Raw genomic sequence first — 13669 nt, 5'->3', positions numbered from 1 at the left:
AACAACACATGACAAGCCAAGACAGCACTGCACAAGGCCCTCCTTTATGTGCCTATCTCATGACACAATTTTGGGGGTGGAGCTTGCACAGTGACATCACTGTGTATGTTCAGACACTGCAAAAGTGCATCCTTGCTTGCTGGCAAAAAGCAGGCCAGCCAGGCTGGTCAGCTTGTTTTCTGCTGGCAATTGCCAATTACTTGCTGGTCTGTTTTTTGCCTGCAAGGAAAAATCAAAACACCATTTTTAATTTGGGGGTAGGGCAACATGATTGAAGCCCTGATTCCTGTTTTAGATACGTTGCACACACAATGCACATAAAAAAGGCTGGGGCTTCAGTTGTGCAGATACAGTCATCATCTTGACTTTTTTGACCCCTGCTTCTCCAGATCTTGAGGTGGCCTATTATGTACCACTCTCACTGCTGGTGATATGAATTTGGGATCTTCTATCCCATTTCATTATGGAACAAACCATCGCCAATGGGTTGTCTCTCCAGTACCTGCATGATTTGGGCAACTCTGTATTTTATCTTTTTTTTTTTTAACACCAAATGCTCGCACTTTTAATATGGAAAGTGAAAAGGGAGTTACATTTCCCTTCCTTTCTTCTTCATAAAGTTTGATTCTGTGGATCTCTGTTTCTCTTCCAAGGAAAGTTGAAGGAGGTGAGTCATCTCATCACAAGCAACTACACTGCATGGATGGGGGGATGCCCTTTTGACATTATTTTCCTGTTTGCATTTCCAGCTTTTTGTCACCAGAAACACACCACTGGGGGAGGGTTTTTAATCGCTATTTTATTCCTGCAGTGAGTCCCCCAGAGTTGTGGTTTAAGGTGGGTGGCCATCTAAATCTTTTAAATATAATATTGTTGTTGTTGTTGTTCAGTTGTTAAGTCGTGTCCGACTCTTTGTGACCCCATGAACCATATCGCGCCAGGCCTTCCTGTCCTTCACTGTCTCCCAGAGTTTGCTCAGCTTCATGCTCAGTGCTTCAGTGATGCCATCTAACCATCTCATCCTCTGCCGTCCTCTTCTCCTTTGGCCTCCCATCTTTCCCAGCATCAGGGTCTTCTCCAAAGAGTCCTCTCTTCGCATTAGATGACCAAAGTATCTGAGCTTGAGCTTCATTATCAATCCTTCCAATGAGCAATCAGGGTTGATTTCCTTTAAGATTGACTGGTTTGACCTCCTAGCAGTCCAGGGGACTCCTAAGAGTCTTCTCCAGCACCACAGTTCAAAGGCATCAATTCTTTATGGTCCAGCTCTCGCAGCCATACATTACTACTGGAAAAACCATAGCTTTGACTATGCGGATCTTTGTCGGCAATGTGACGTCTCTGCTTTTTAATAAGCTGTCTAGGTTTGCCATAGCTTTCCTCCCAAGGAGCAAGCGTCTTTTAATTTCATGGCTGCAGTCTCCGTCTGCGGTGATCTTGGGGCCCAAATAAATGAAGTCTGTTACTGCTTCCATTTCTACCCCTTCTATAAATAAGGGGATTTCTTGGAGAGCAATTCCATTCTATGACCTCGGTATGCAGCCCCCCTCCCCAATGTGCAACCCCCTCAAAGCGATCTGGATGGTGCACACAAATCAGAGCTCTGTGAGACCGTGCACCAACTAGGCTTCTGTTTCTTTCCTTCGTTCCCACACACGTTTGATGGAAGGTTCAGGTTTATTTTCAGCCAACTTTCACAACTCTTGATTGACAGGGTGGAAAAGCTGGATATTACACAAGCTTTTTTTTTTTCCTGTTTATCTTCTTTCTTTTTTTTTCTTGCTTCTCTGTTTAACCTTTTGCAAATGGGCTTCTCTTCCTTGGGGGCTTATCTGTAAGTTACATATCTACAAGCTTGACTCCTGGCAATTGGACCAATCCCTGCAGTTTTCTTGGTACCGTTTTGAGAGAGAGAGAGAGAGAGAGACTATCTCTCTCCCAACTGGCTTCGTGGCTGACTCCCAGCTGGCTTCGTGGCTAAGGCAGGACTAGAACTCAGGTCTCCTAGTTTCTAGCTTGGTGTCTTAACTACTGCACCAAACTGATTTAGATTTCCATTGTTCACGTTTAGTGCTAAGCAGCCTGCTTGCCCCTTTCTCCAAGTTCATCTGGTACCTTTGCAAACAAAACACATCATGACAGATTCTGGGCATTTGAGATAATTTAGACCACTGTTTCTCAACCCTGACACCTTTAAGAGGTGTGGACTTCAACTCCTAGAATTCCACCTCTTAAAGGTGTCACGGTTGAGAAACACTGATTTAGACTAACCTCAATGCAAACTATACAACAGGATGAAAAAAGGCCAGCCAGCCTTTGCTTCAGTCTATGATTCTGTGCCCTGCCCCAGTCTTAAACAATTGTCCACATGGTCTTGGAAAACGCATGATTTAGAGCTCTAGAAATCAGACAGGATGGTTATTTATGCCTCACAAATAAGAGAACGTTTGCACGGATTATAAGAGGACACGATGTGGAGACGAGGAGGTCCTTTGTCAAGAAAAACAGAAATGCTAATCCATTACAGAAGAAGCTATCTGTTCCACATGGCTGATGTCCTGATATGTCAATCCAATTGTTTCATAAATTCCTCGTGAAAGACGAAATGAACATTTCACATGGCATCTCTACTTTCAACTCCTGTTTTTCTTTTAGGGGGGTTGAGGAAAGAAGAAGAAAAAAGTGTATTTCGAAAGAAATCTTTGGGTGAAAAAGAAGCCAGCAAGAGCGAGGTAAAAAAAAGATTCATCGCCAGCCCTTCCTCTCTCTCGGAAATGTTTCTGTTTTCAGAATTTCAATCTCAGGTTCCTCAAAAGGTTTAGAAGCAAATCCAGTCTCTAAAACCAACAAATTAACAACTTGTTTAAACGACAACAGTTTAAAACAGGGCTAGGCAACTTTTCTTTTTCTTTTGAGTCAGGGACACGTGGAAGCTGGAGAGTCTGGGGTGGGCACACTCACAAAATGGCTGGCATTGGGTCAGGATCCAAAGACTTCAGTCGCACAGTCACAGACACCAGCTTGACTTTTCACACACACACACACACACACTGTGGATACCCCTACAAAAAGAGGTTCCTTAGCTGTGGCATTGGGGGCATCATTTCTTCAGATATCCTACTCCAATTTCCAGGATTAAATATTACTAAAAAGAGGTGTAACTTTGTGGAAGCACCATCTGGAAAGAATGGCTGCAATATACACTTGGAGGAGCTACAAAACTTGAGGATTCATTTAGTTATATTTATGAGTGCCTTCAAGTCAGCCTTGGACTGCTGGCAACGGTCTGGATGAATCCCTGCAGTTTTCTGGCCAGCATTTTTGGAAGAGGGTTGCCCTTACATTCTTCTTCTGGGGGCTGAGAGAGAGGGATGGGCCTCGGGGAACCAAGGAAGTCCTCATTTAGCAACCACAATTGGGATCAGCAACTCAGTCGTTAAGCAAAGCGGTCACTAAGGGAAACCACAACTGTGCTTATGATCTTCCTCCAGCTTTCCTTGGCTTTACAGACCTGTGAAGGTCATCAATGTGAGGATCAGTTGCAAAGTTACTTTTTTATCACCATCATCACTATGGATGGCCACTATCCAAGCCAGTTGCTAAATGAAAGCTACCTGTATCTGAACGGGCAAAGGAGGACACGGACAATTGGAAAGGAGGACAAATGGAGGAGAAAGGAGGACACACTACCTGTTACGCTTTCTTGGCATCCGCAACAAAAATGACAGTGAGAAACTGCAAAAAAATGTAATTAGGCCTACATGTCTATGAAATGGCTTTTTCCAGCATCAGAAAGACTGGTTTTTCAATTCCAATATTTTTTCCAGGTCATGCTACATGGAAGTTTGAATGACTACTGCCATCAAAACAGTCCCTCCCCCCAAAAACTGCCAAGGCAGTCAAAAAGCCAGACAAGATTTGATTTTAAGGCTATGCCTGCTGAATGGAGGACATGAGGACAAAAAGGAGGACATATCCTCCTTTTGCCTGACATCTGGTAACCCTAGACTGGTCCAACATTGCCCAATTACTTCGTGAAGAACATGGTGTATCTCAAGGGAGTTTGCTTTTCTTCTTACCAACATTCCCTACCTACCAGGGAAAGAACTCATACAATTTTCAGACATAGCCGTTCTTTTTTTCACAATTCGCTCTCTGCTGAATGGAGTGAACTATCCAATTTATTAACTTTTTTTTTTTTTTTGCGGAGCCTTAAAAAAAGTACCTCTTTGGAGTGGCTCGTTGGAGCAGTCTCATTCATGGTTAATATTCTGGCTTTTAACTTGGTTTTATGGTTTTATCTTTTTATTGTGAACTGCTGAGCGGCCTCGGCCATGTACAGCTGATGATACCGAATGAATGAATGACTGAATAAATGAATGAATAACTGGCTCCAAAGAAGGAAGTTGTCCTGAGTTTTGGGAAGTGTTTGGTGTTTTTGTCAAGCTTTTTGCAGCTGGTGGGGTGAAGGCACTAGGGCAGGGTTTCGCAACCTCATGAAGGCACAAGGGCAGTGTTTCTGAACCTCAGCAACTTTAAGACGCGTGGACTTCAACTCTCAGAATTCCCCAGCCAGCCATGCTGGCTGGAGAATTCTGGGAGTTGAAGTCCACACGTCTTAAAGTTGCTGAGGTGGAGAAACACTGCACTAGGCAGTAGGGTTTGCCTTTTTTAAAATTAAAGGAAAAACATTTAATATAAAAGTACTTTATTTTATATCATAAGGATGCAATTCTACTGTGTACCTATTCTCATAAAAGTCTGATTGTGTTCCATAGCACTTATCCCACATTCATTTTCTGAACTGCAGCCCAGGATAATATTGCAGGAATTTTGTTCCAAGCATGCTTTTTTCATCGCCAAATATAAAATCTCTTTCTGCCGAAAGCCAGGAGATGCTCCGAGATGCAACTGGCCACTGCTGCATTTTCAGGAACGAAATAGCAAGACACAGACAGCTTCGTGCAATGGGCTGGGTGATTTCTCTCAATCTTTTCAAGAGAAAGAGAAACTCATCACCTCTTTCTCAGGATGCACAATTTACTCTTAGAAGGACACAACTTTGGAATAGGTGGTCAGGAAGATCTTTGCAAAGTTTTGGAGAAACTGGGATCCCCTGAACGATAAAACCTCACCCATCCCCTTTAGATAGCTACACCTGGTGAGAATTTCACCCAAATGCTTTGGAAGAGTTTCTAATGAGTCTCTTTCATGAAAGTGAACGCAAATGGGGAAGGGACAAAATGAAGACGAATTTCCCCGCCTGATGCTGTGACTAACCTGGGACCTTTATCTGGCAATAACCAAAGAACAGAAAAATAAGAGACAGCTTCAAAGCTACCTCAATGATTTGCAAAGGTCAGGTCTCAGGCCTTATCTCTGCAACAGTTAATTCATCATCAGTGATGAATTGGAGATCATGTCTCCAACCTTTATTTTTATTGCAATTTATTGCTCAAGCTGTCCCTGGGTACCTTCTGCAAAGTTAGCCTTATCTCTGTGGATGGACTCCAGGTTTTCCCCACCCTGTTTGGTTTACAGTTGGGAAGCTGAACTGGGCAATAAGGATACACAAAAGGATGAAAATTAAGTCTCTTTCCCATGGATGTGATGGTCCCAAAGCATTTCTGGAGAGAGGAGGCTTCTTTGAATTGGGGGTGGGTATCTCCCTCTCTTGCTCAGATTCTTGCATGGGGAATTTGTGGTGGACATGAGAATTCACACAACTGCTGAGTGAAGATTGCAGGGAATTCAGCACAGCTGCAGAATTTCCCCCCATAGCCAACATGGCTGTGAGTTATATGCAAAAAATGTACAGCTGGGAAGTCAAGGGTTCACCAGAAGAGACTCTGTGTTTATCTGGGTGCCTAAAAAAGGCTGTTAGATTCAGTTCGTTGAACTTCAACTGAACCCTGGCAAGACTGAGTGGCTGTGGCTTTTGGGCCTTCTGGATCTGGGAGTTTATCTGGACTGGTGATGGATAGGGTGGCGCTGCGCCAAACAGGCCCGGTGTGCAAACTGGGGTCCTTCTGGACTTACGACTCCTGGCTAGGAGGGTCTTTGCACAGCTTCGTGTTGTGCGCCAATTGCACCCCTTCCTGGACTGGGAGGCTCTGCACATAGTCTGCTCACAGTCACTCTGGTCACTTCCCAAATGGCCTACTGCAGTGTTGTCCAAACTTGGCCACTTTAAGATGAGTGGACTTCAACTCCCAGAATTCCCCAGCCATGCTGGCTGGGGAATTCTGGGAGTTGAAGTCCACTCATCTTAAAGTGGCCAAGTTTGGACAACACCGGCCTACTGTAACATGCTACATGGGGCTGCCCTTGTGGAGTATCTGGAAGCTTCAGCTGGTGCAAAATGCAGCAGCATTGACAATTATGGGTGTTCCTGGAAGGACACATGTTACACCTCTGCTCCACAAGCTTCATTGGTTGCTGGTTTGCTTCCAGGTGCAATTCCAGGTGCTGGTTTCGGCCTTTAAAGCCCTACATGGCCTGGGGCCGGGTTATATGAGGGACCATCTCTTCCTGATTATGTCTGCCTGTCCCATCAGGTCCAGCAGGAGAGGCATGTTGCGGGTCCCATCTGCTAAGAAGTTCCATCTGACGGGACCCAGGAGATGGGCCTTTTCTGCTGTGGTACCCACCTGTAGAACATTGTCCCCCCCACCCGAGGTTGGCCCCAACCCTTATGGCCTTCCAGAAAGCTTTCAAAACATAGTTTTTTCATCAGGCCTGGGGATCACCTCGAGCCTGCGTGTCGGCTGCACCATGTATAACATTCTGATTTTACCCTCTTCCAATCTTGTTCTTATGTAGGTTTAATCATTTAATGTTTTAAGTGGTTTAATAATATGTTTTAATTGTCTCTTTTATTGTACGCTGCCCAGAGTCAGCTTGGGTGAGAAGGGTGGCCACATCAATCGGATAAACAAACAAACTTTCTTTTTAAAAGGTTTACACATTTTGGTGCCTATTTCCCCCAATATGCATTTTTGTTGGGCTGTGTTGCTCCATGTATCAGCGGATAAGAGAACACCAAAGTCTTGCAGAATCACTCCTATCTGAAAACCTGGTAGATCTGTTATCCTCATGAGGTTCCATCCCTTCGAAAAACCTTTTTAAAAAGAAAATATGGGCACTAACCAAAGTCAAGATGGGAGCAAGGACTCTGCAATGGAAGCACCGCCCCCTTTTTAATGCACCATGGCTACATAAAAAGGGGCAGTGCTTTGACCACATAATTGCAGATGCCATTTTGACTTTTGGACCCCCCCCCCCCCCCTGCCATGGATCCTCTTGAGTAAGAGTTTTGTGACCAACCTTTGGGGATGTCATCGTTGGACTGGTGTCAATGGCCCTGCTTTGTTGACTCTTCTTGTACAATATGGAATTATTATAATTTGGAAGGAAGCAATCTTAGCTGTGGGCCTCCAAGAATGTCTGCAGGAGAAAGGCCAAAGCCTGCAGCATGGCAGGGATGACGTTGTGCTTACGATCTTGAAAATGTCGACCTTCCTTCCCCCGGGGGAAACTCTGGTGTGTTGCAACTTCAGAAGACCATCCACAGGCCATTTTCTATGCCATAAAATCCTAACGTCCAAGTCTAGTATTACTTTCTGAGCATGATGGGCCTTTGGAAGCAGAAGCTGACCTTCCTGAAACAAGAAATAATTGAAGCGCCAATCCTGAGATCTGATTTCTTGTGGCCTGACCAAGAACAATGATCTTTTAAGTTCCAGTGCTGCTAACTACATTTCATGGGCTGTGTGTGTCACCTCTTGGTGGGCTTTCCTCATATCAGCCAAGATCGCCCTGGTTTTCAACAAGCCCACTTCTTGGCTGAAGGGCGTTTCCTTCCAGAGCCCAACTGCAATTCAAGTTTTGCTTCCCCAGCCAGCAGATTTGCAGCTGTCAAATCTGACAGTTTTGGTTCCTGAATGAAGTCACGTAAGAGAAGTTGATGCCAAGAACTAAACAGCTAAATCTTTATTGCATATCTGCCCTTGATTGACGTGATTATCCTGACCTTGATAGTTGGTCTACCGTTCCTGGGAAAAATGTGCCATTTCACTGGGCAATCCCAGTTGTAACAGAAGGAAAAGAGAAATATAGGTAATTTTCTTACAGACAAGCCATACCTTTCTTGTATTGTTGGATTCTGTTTTCTTATATTAAAAAAAATGTTGGCCTCTGACTGGGTGACAGGATGTACCGGTGGTGTCAGGTAATGGATGGGGCTGAAATTTTCAGTTTTCAAGTTTTTTTTTTTTTTTAAATAGGCAAAATGGTTGCATTAAGCCAGCATCTATTTAACCCGTTAACATGATCCCCAAACTGAAAACATTCAGACCAGTCTTTGGGTTTAGGGATTTAATGGGATGAATGGCTGACTTAATCTTCAGCAATGTTTCAGGCATTCATTTCTCCCCTTAACCATGCCCCCCCCCCCCCATGGAGTGAACCTTTTGCCTGATCCATTCCATAGTTACTCTGGGGGTACGAGGAGCCATAAAATGAGGGTGGCACAGTTGGCCTGTGGAAAGCCACTTGTGTCTCATTCAGTAAGCCATAGAAAATAAACCAAGATTAATGTGAGTTGTGGACCTAGTCAAGAAGTTCCTTGAAGTAGGGCCAACTCTCTTCAGGATTCTCCTTTTCCAGAAGAACCTCCCCCTTTCCCTCCCTCCCTCCCTCCCTCCCTCCTTCCTCCTTCCTCCTCCTTCCTTCCTTCCTTCCTTCCTCCCTCCCTCCCTCCCTCCCTCCCTCCCTCCCTCCCTCCCTCCCTCCATGTCCTTCCTCCCTTCCTCCCTTCCTCCCCATGCAAACTATTTGTGTGCCTAACATCCTCCCAAATAGCCTTAATATGGGTTCCATCACATGGTCAATACAGATCAGAATTCCCCAAAGTGGTCAGTATTGACCTCCAAGGGTTGATGGGACTATCCAAGGGGTGGATGTTACTATTATTCTTATTATTCATAGTACTATTAGTTAAAGTAGTATGTATTAAATTATTTTCATATAATAAATATTTGGGGGTCAGTGAACAATCTGAAACTTCATAAAGGGGTCGATCAGCTGAAGGTTCATGATCTAGGTGCTTCTGCCATTTAAAATGTAATGTTTGGATTGCGGTGAAACATTAATCTATCTTTAATTGGAGGAGGGCAAATAAATTTACTTCTAAATCAAGGATACAAATATGTGATGGAAGGCGTAAGTGGGGAGGATTCTGGTATGGAGCTTCAAGGTTACAGGGAGGGGGAAGTGACATTCCAAGCATCTCCTCAGCCCCCAGCTGGGCTGTGTGAAAGTCAAGAGAAAGAGACTGGCCCCTCCCTAAGGGCTTGATGGTTATAGTTGCTCTTGTTGGGGAATTAGAGTGAGTCTGGTGAGTTTCTGTCTATTAGGTGCAAGCTAATAAAGAAGCTGAGCTGATTTCTGGACTCTCTCATGTGATTCTTGGGCTGAACCCAACAAAATATGTGGAATCTGACTGTGGTATATGGCTCTTTAAGTGAGAACCAGTTTTTGTTGGTCCTGCTGTTAGTGTCTGTAGTCGCTATAATAAATTTAATGAAATAATAAATAAATCATCCAAGAAGTCAGCTTTTATTTGAAACATTAGCTTTCTTGTGCTTTACTTAAGGAAAAGTCAAAATACAAAAATTGCTCCCTAAGGTTATCACAATCTCAACTGAAAAGAGAGTTGAAGAGTTGAAATCCCGGTGTATATGGAAGGCCTCGGTTGTAGAAGGCTGAAAAAGACCATGTTTAGCTTGACTGATGAACAGCTTGAGCAATTTCCCAAGAAATTGAAAATCCATAGAAAGGAATGCTGAAGAAAAAACATTTATTTAGTCCAGTCTTCATAAGAATTGTCATACTCTTACAAGGAAAAGTCTTCTTCAAGTGGAGCTTGATTTCTATAAAGTTCTTGGTCTTGTCCATGTAGTTTTTTTGGAAGTTGGCCACTGCTCTCTTCCCAGTTAGACCTATAGTCTTTCCTAGTGGTCTCCCATCCAAATGTAAATCAGGTCCAACTCATCTTAACTTTCTGAGATCAGCCAAAATTAACCAGGTGGTGCCACCTGCTGGGCCAATCCAACCATAATGAATATTGCTCACGTGAATGTTACTCAGCTGAACTTTCTAAAGGCCTACAACACTTACTATCAGTATTGGCAGCCTCCATGTAGCACTCTCTAGATATTTTAGATAACTCCCATCATCATTGGCTGTGATAGCTAGGTTGATAGATGTTGCAGGTCATAACAATCTAGGGGACACCAGCTTGGTGAAAACTGACGTATGGAAGAAATTGAAATATCTGTTTGTTTTTCATCACCTAATATTTGTTCTTTAATTAAGGTCATTCCAGTGTAGGCAGTCAGATGAGACCATGGCAGAGAGATTAGCTAGAACTGATTGGATACCTTTGGTACGTGAGATCAGCCTAGCAACCCTGGAGTAAGGAGCTGGTAGTCATCCTGATTAGATGTCTGAGAGTTAATGTTTAACCCATCGTTTGGGTGATATGATGAAAACAGGAATGTACAATGTTGAACCTTCTCCCCGTGGAACAGCAAAACAGGAGGTCATTGTACCCTTTACCCAGCCCAGAGATGCAGAAAAGGAGAATAAAAAGATAGACAACTACAACTGGAGTGTATTATCAGAAGGGCTTTCCCCCAGACATCTTTGGTTGGGTGAACTCTGGTCCCATGTGGTGAACAAGCACCATGATTTGGGGTCTCTTCAATGGCAGTAAAGCATTCTGGCCCTTATATCAGAAAAGTTTTCTTCTACGGTTGAGATCGTGTGTGAATAAGAATCTGTTTCCTGGTTTGACTTCCTGATCTTGCCTTTGACCTGGGTTCTTGGCTTCAGCCTTCAGTTCTGAATCCTGGCTTCGCCCTTTGATGCCGGTCTTCAGCTCCTCAGCTCTGACTGTTGCCTAAGGATCAGGCTGATAGTCATCATGATACAGAGTCATGACTGCTTCAGCAATGACACTGCTCCCATCTGGAATACCCGCCTGGTGCTCGCTTTGGGAATTCCTCAACTCCTCATCACCTTCATCTCTGCTGTCTTCAACTCGGCCGTCGTCCTTGGTGTGGTGTTTTCCAAAGAGTTGCACAAACCCATCTTCATTCTCTTCTGCAACCTGGCCATCTCTGATTTCCTCTGCAGCTCCTCGGGCTTCTGGATTGCCATGGTGTTCATCACTGACCCTCAAAGTACTATAGTGGGGTCCAAGGAACTCCTTAGAGCGTACGCCTTCTATGCCATGTCCATCCTGGCCACCATTTATAATTTAGTCATCATCGGCATTGAACGCTACTTGGCTGTATCCAGAAGCATCACCATGAGATACCGAATCACCAGAAACCAGATTTTAAGTACCACATTGGCTATTTGGGCATGTGCCTTCTCCTTAGGTTTCATGCCTCTGATGGGGTGGAACTGCCTGGAGAAGGACAAAATCTCTGCTCTGTACAGCCCCCTCTGCATGGACTATCTCGCCTTTATCACCATACCTCACTGTGCAGTGGTGTTGATTCTACCGCTCTTCACTTATGTCAACATCATTGTCTTTTTGAGAAAGCACAAAGTAACAATGGAAACCCTGGGACAATCCCACGCTACTTATCGGTTAGCTGAAGTCCAAGTTGCCAGAACCAGCGTATTGATTTGGCTTCTAGCTTTGTTTTCTTATGCTCCTTTCTTTGCGGGGGTTGTGTTTGATTCAGCCACTCAACAATGTCCCAGCGAGCATTCCCCAGCTATCTATATCTTCCGAAACCTCACGGCAATGATGATAACCATTAACTCGCTGGGCGATCCCATCATATACTCTCTGAATATGAAGAAACTGAGGCACATGCTCAAGTTTCTGAAGCATCCTTCCAATAACCGCATTGAAATACAAGCTATTGGACAGACCTGATCTGGGTTGAAATTCTGGACCTGTGTATTTCCATCTCTTGTGAATTATCTACATTTGGCATGATGGATGCTGCAGTCCTTTACATGCCTACTCAGAAATAAATCCCATTTAAGTTCAATGGGACTTACTCCAAAGTGATAGAGTTTAAGGAGAGGAGATGGAAGTCATGTAAAAGCTCGTACACAGGGGCAGGACATAATGTAACATCTGTGTGTCTGAGACCTTATGGGAAGTACATTCCAATCTGATGTATTCTTATTGAGTTTGTATTCCTCTCCTTTTCTTTAAATAAGATGCTCAAAGATAAGAATTGTTGATCTTTGAAGGGTTCTGAATTCAGGTTTGCACTACAGTACCGCTGGCCAATTTCAGCACCCGGAGGAGTGGACAGTTCCCACACAACGTTAAACGGAATGATCAAAACTGCTTCAAAACGTAAACCACAGAGACAAAGAAATCCAAATTCAGGATGAAGATTCAAGGTTTTGATGTGAACTTCCTCCAGAATGAATTATTAGTCAGAATAATCAATCTGTGAATTTCTCTAATGATTACAAACGCTTGCTCTATTTTTCTTCTGATTATAGTAAGTACACTATACTTGGCTTGAAAAAATGTTATTGCATTGTTGCTATGTTTGTTATTGTTCTCCATCAGTTATATCTGTTTATTCAACTAATTGCAGGTATGATAGATCTCAGGTAGATCATGCCTCTAATACAATGGGTTATGACCCACAAAAGCTTACACAATAATGAAATTGTTACCTTTTACTGTGTCACAAGATTTATAGCTGACGTCTCAGGAAAATGGCTGGGATTAATGTCTCTCCTCTAAAATAGTGGTTAATGTTGGGGAGAAAGATGGGAAACAAAATTAAAATAAGATTTATATTTAAAACAGATAATGTTCACAAAATGCGGACTGCTTATTCTGGATTCAGAAGTGTAAATACCGTTTTACACATCTGGATGAATGCAGGAAGTCAGAAAACGTGTATAGTGTGCTTTTATAAATTAATAAAAAGGGTTTGCTGGAGGGTGCCTGGTGCATCTCTGTATGATCCTCCAAATTGTTCTCCCCTTTCTTGGTGGTGCTAATAATTGTGCCCCGACCTTGCATAGATTGTGATTGACTCCCTTCATCGTGGCTGTGGGAGAACACTTAACAGAGAGGAAAATCTCATCCTGTACAGTCCTATATAGCAGGGTTCCTCAACCTTGGCAACTTTAAGACGGATGGACTTCAACTCCCAGAAATCCCCAGCCAGCAAGCTGGCTGGGGAATTCTGGGAGTTGAAGTCCATCCGTCTTAAAGTTGCCAAGGTTGAGGAACCCTGCTACAGTGGGGCAAAAAAGTATTTAGTCAGCCACCAATTGTGCAAGTTCTCCCACTTAAAAAGATGAGAGAGGCCTGTAATTTTCATCATAGGTATACCTCAACTATGAGAGACAAAATGGGGGAAAAAATCCAGAAAATCACATTGTCTGATTTTTAAAGAATTTATTTGCAAATCATGATGGAAAATAAGTATTTGGTCAATATCAAAAGTTCATCTCAATACTTTGATATATATCCTTTGTTGGCAATGACAGAGGTCAAACGTTTTCTGTAAGTCTTCACAAGGTTTTCACACACTGTTGCTGGTATTTTGGCCCATTCCTCCATGCAGATCTCCTCTAGAGCAGTATGTTTTGGGGCTGTCGCTGGGCA

At 43.5% G+C, this 13669-nt stretch overlaps 1 protein-coding gene across 1 annotated transcript; it reads left to right on the top strand.

The window, feature by feature from the left end:
• The first annotated feature begins 10699 nt into the window (after positions 1-10699).
• Positions 10700-12087, top strand: LOC103055321 (lysophosphatidic acid receptor 3-like). The gene has a single exon (XM_015889722.2). It carries the CDS (start codon positions 10988-10990, stop codon positions 11954-11956), a length of 969 nt encoding a protein of 322 aa, XP_015745208.1. The 5' UTR covers positions 10700-10987; the 3' UTR covers positions 11957-12087.
• Positions 12088-13669: the final 1582 nt, after the last annotated feature.

This window comes from Python bivittatus, unplaced genomic scaffold, assembly GCF_059951505.1.
Source record: "Python bivittatus isolate LINGU-HERP-01145 unplaced genomic scaffold, Pbiv_v1 ctg000690_np1212, whole genome shotgun sequence".
Lineage (NCBI taxonomy): Eukaryota > Metazoa > Chordata > Lepidosauria > Squamata > Pythonidae > Python > Python bivittatus.
The sequence above is the reverse complement of the archived record's forward strand: the minus strand, read 5'-3'. Positions and strand labels throughout refer to the sequence as shown.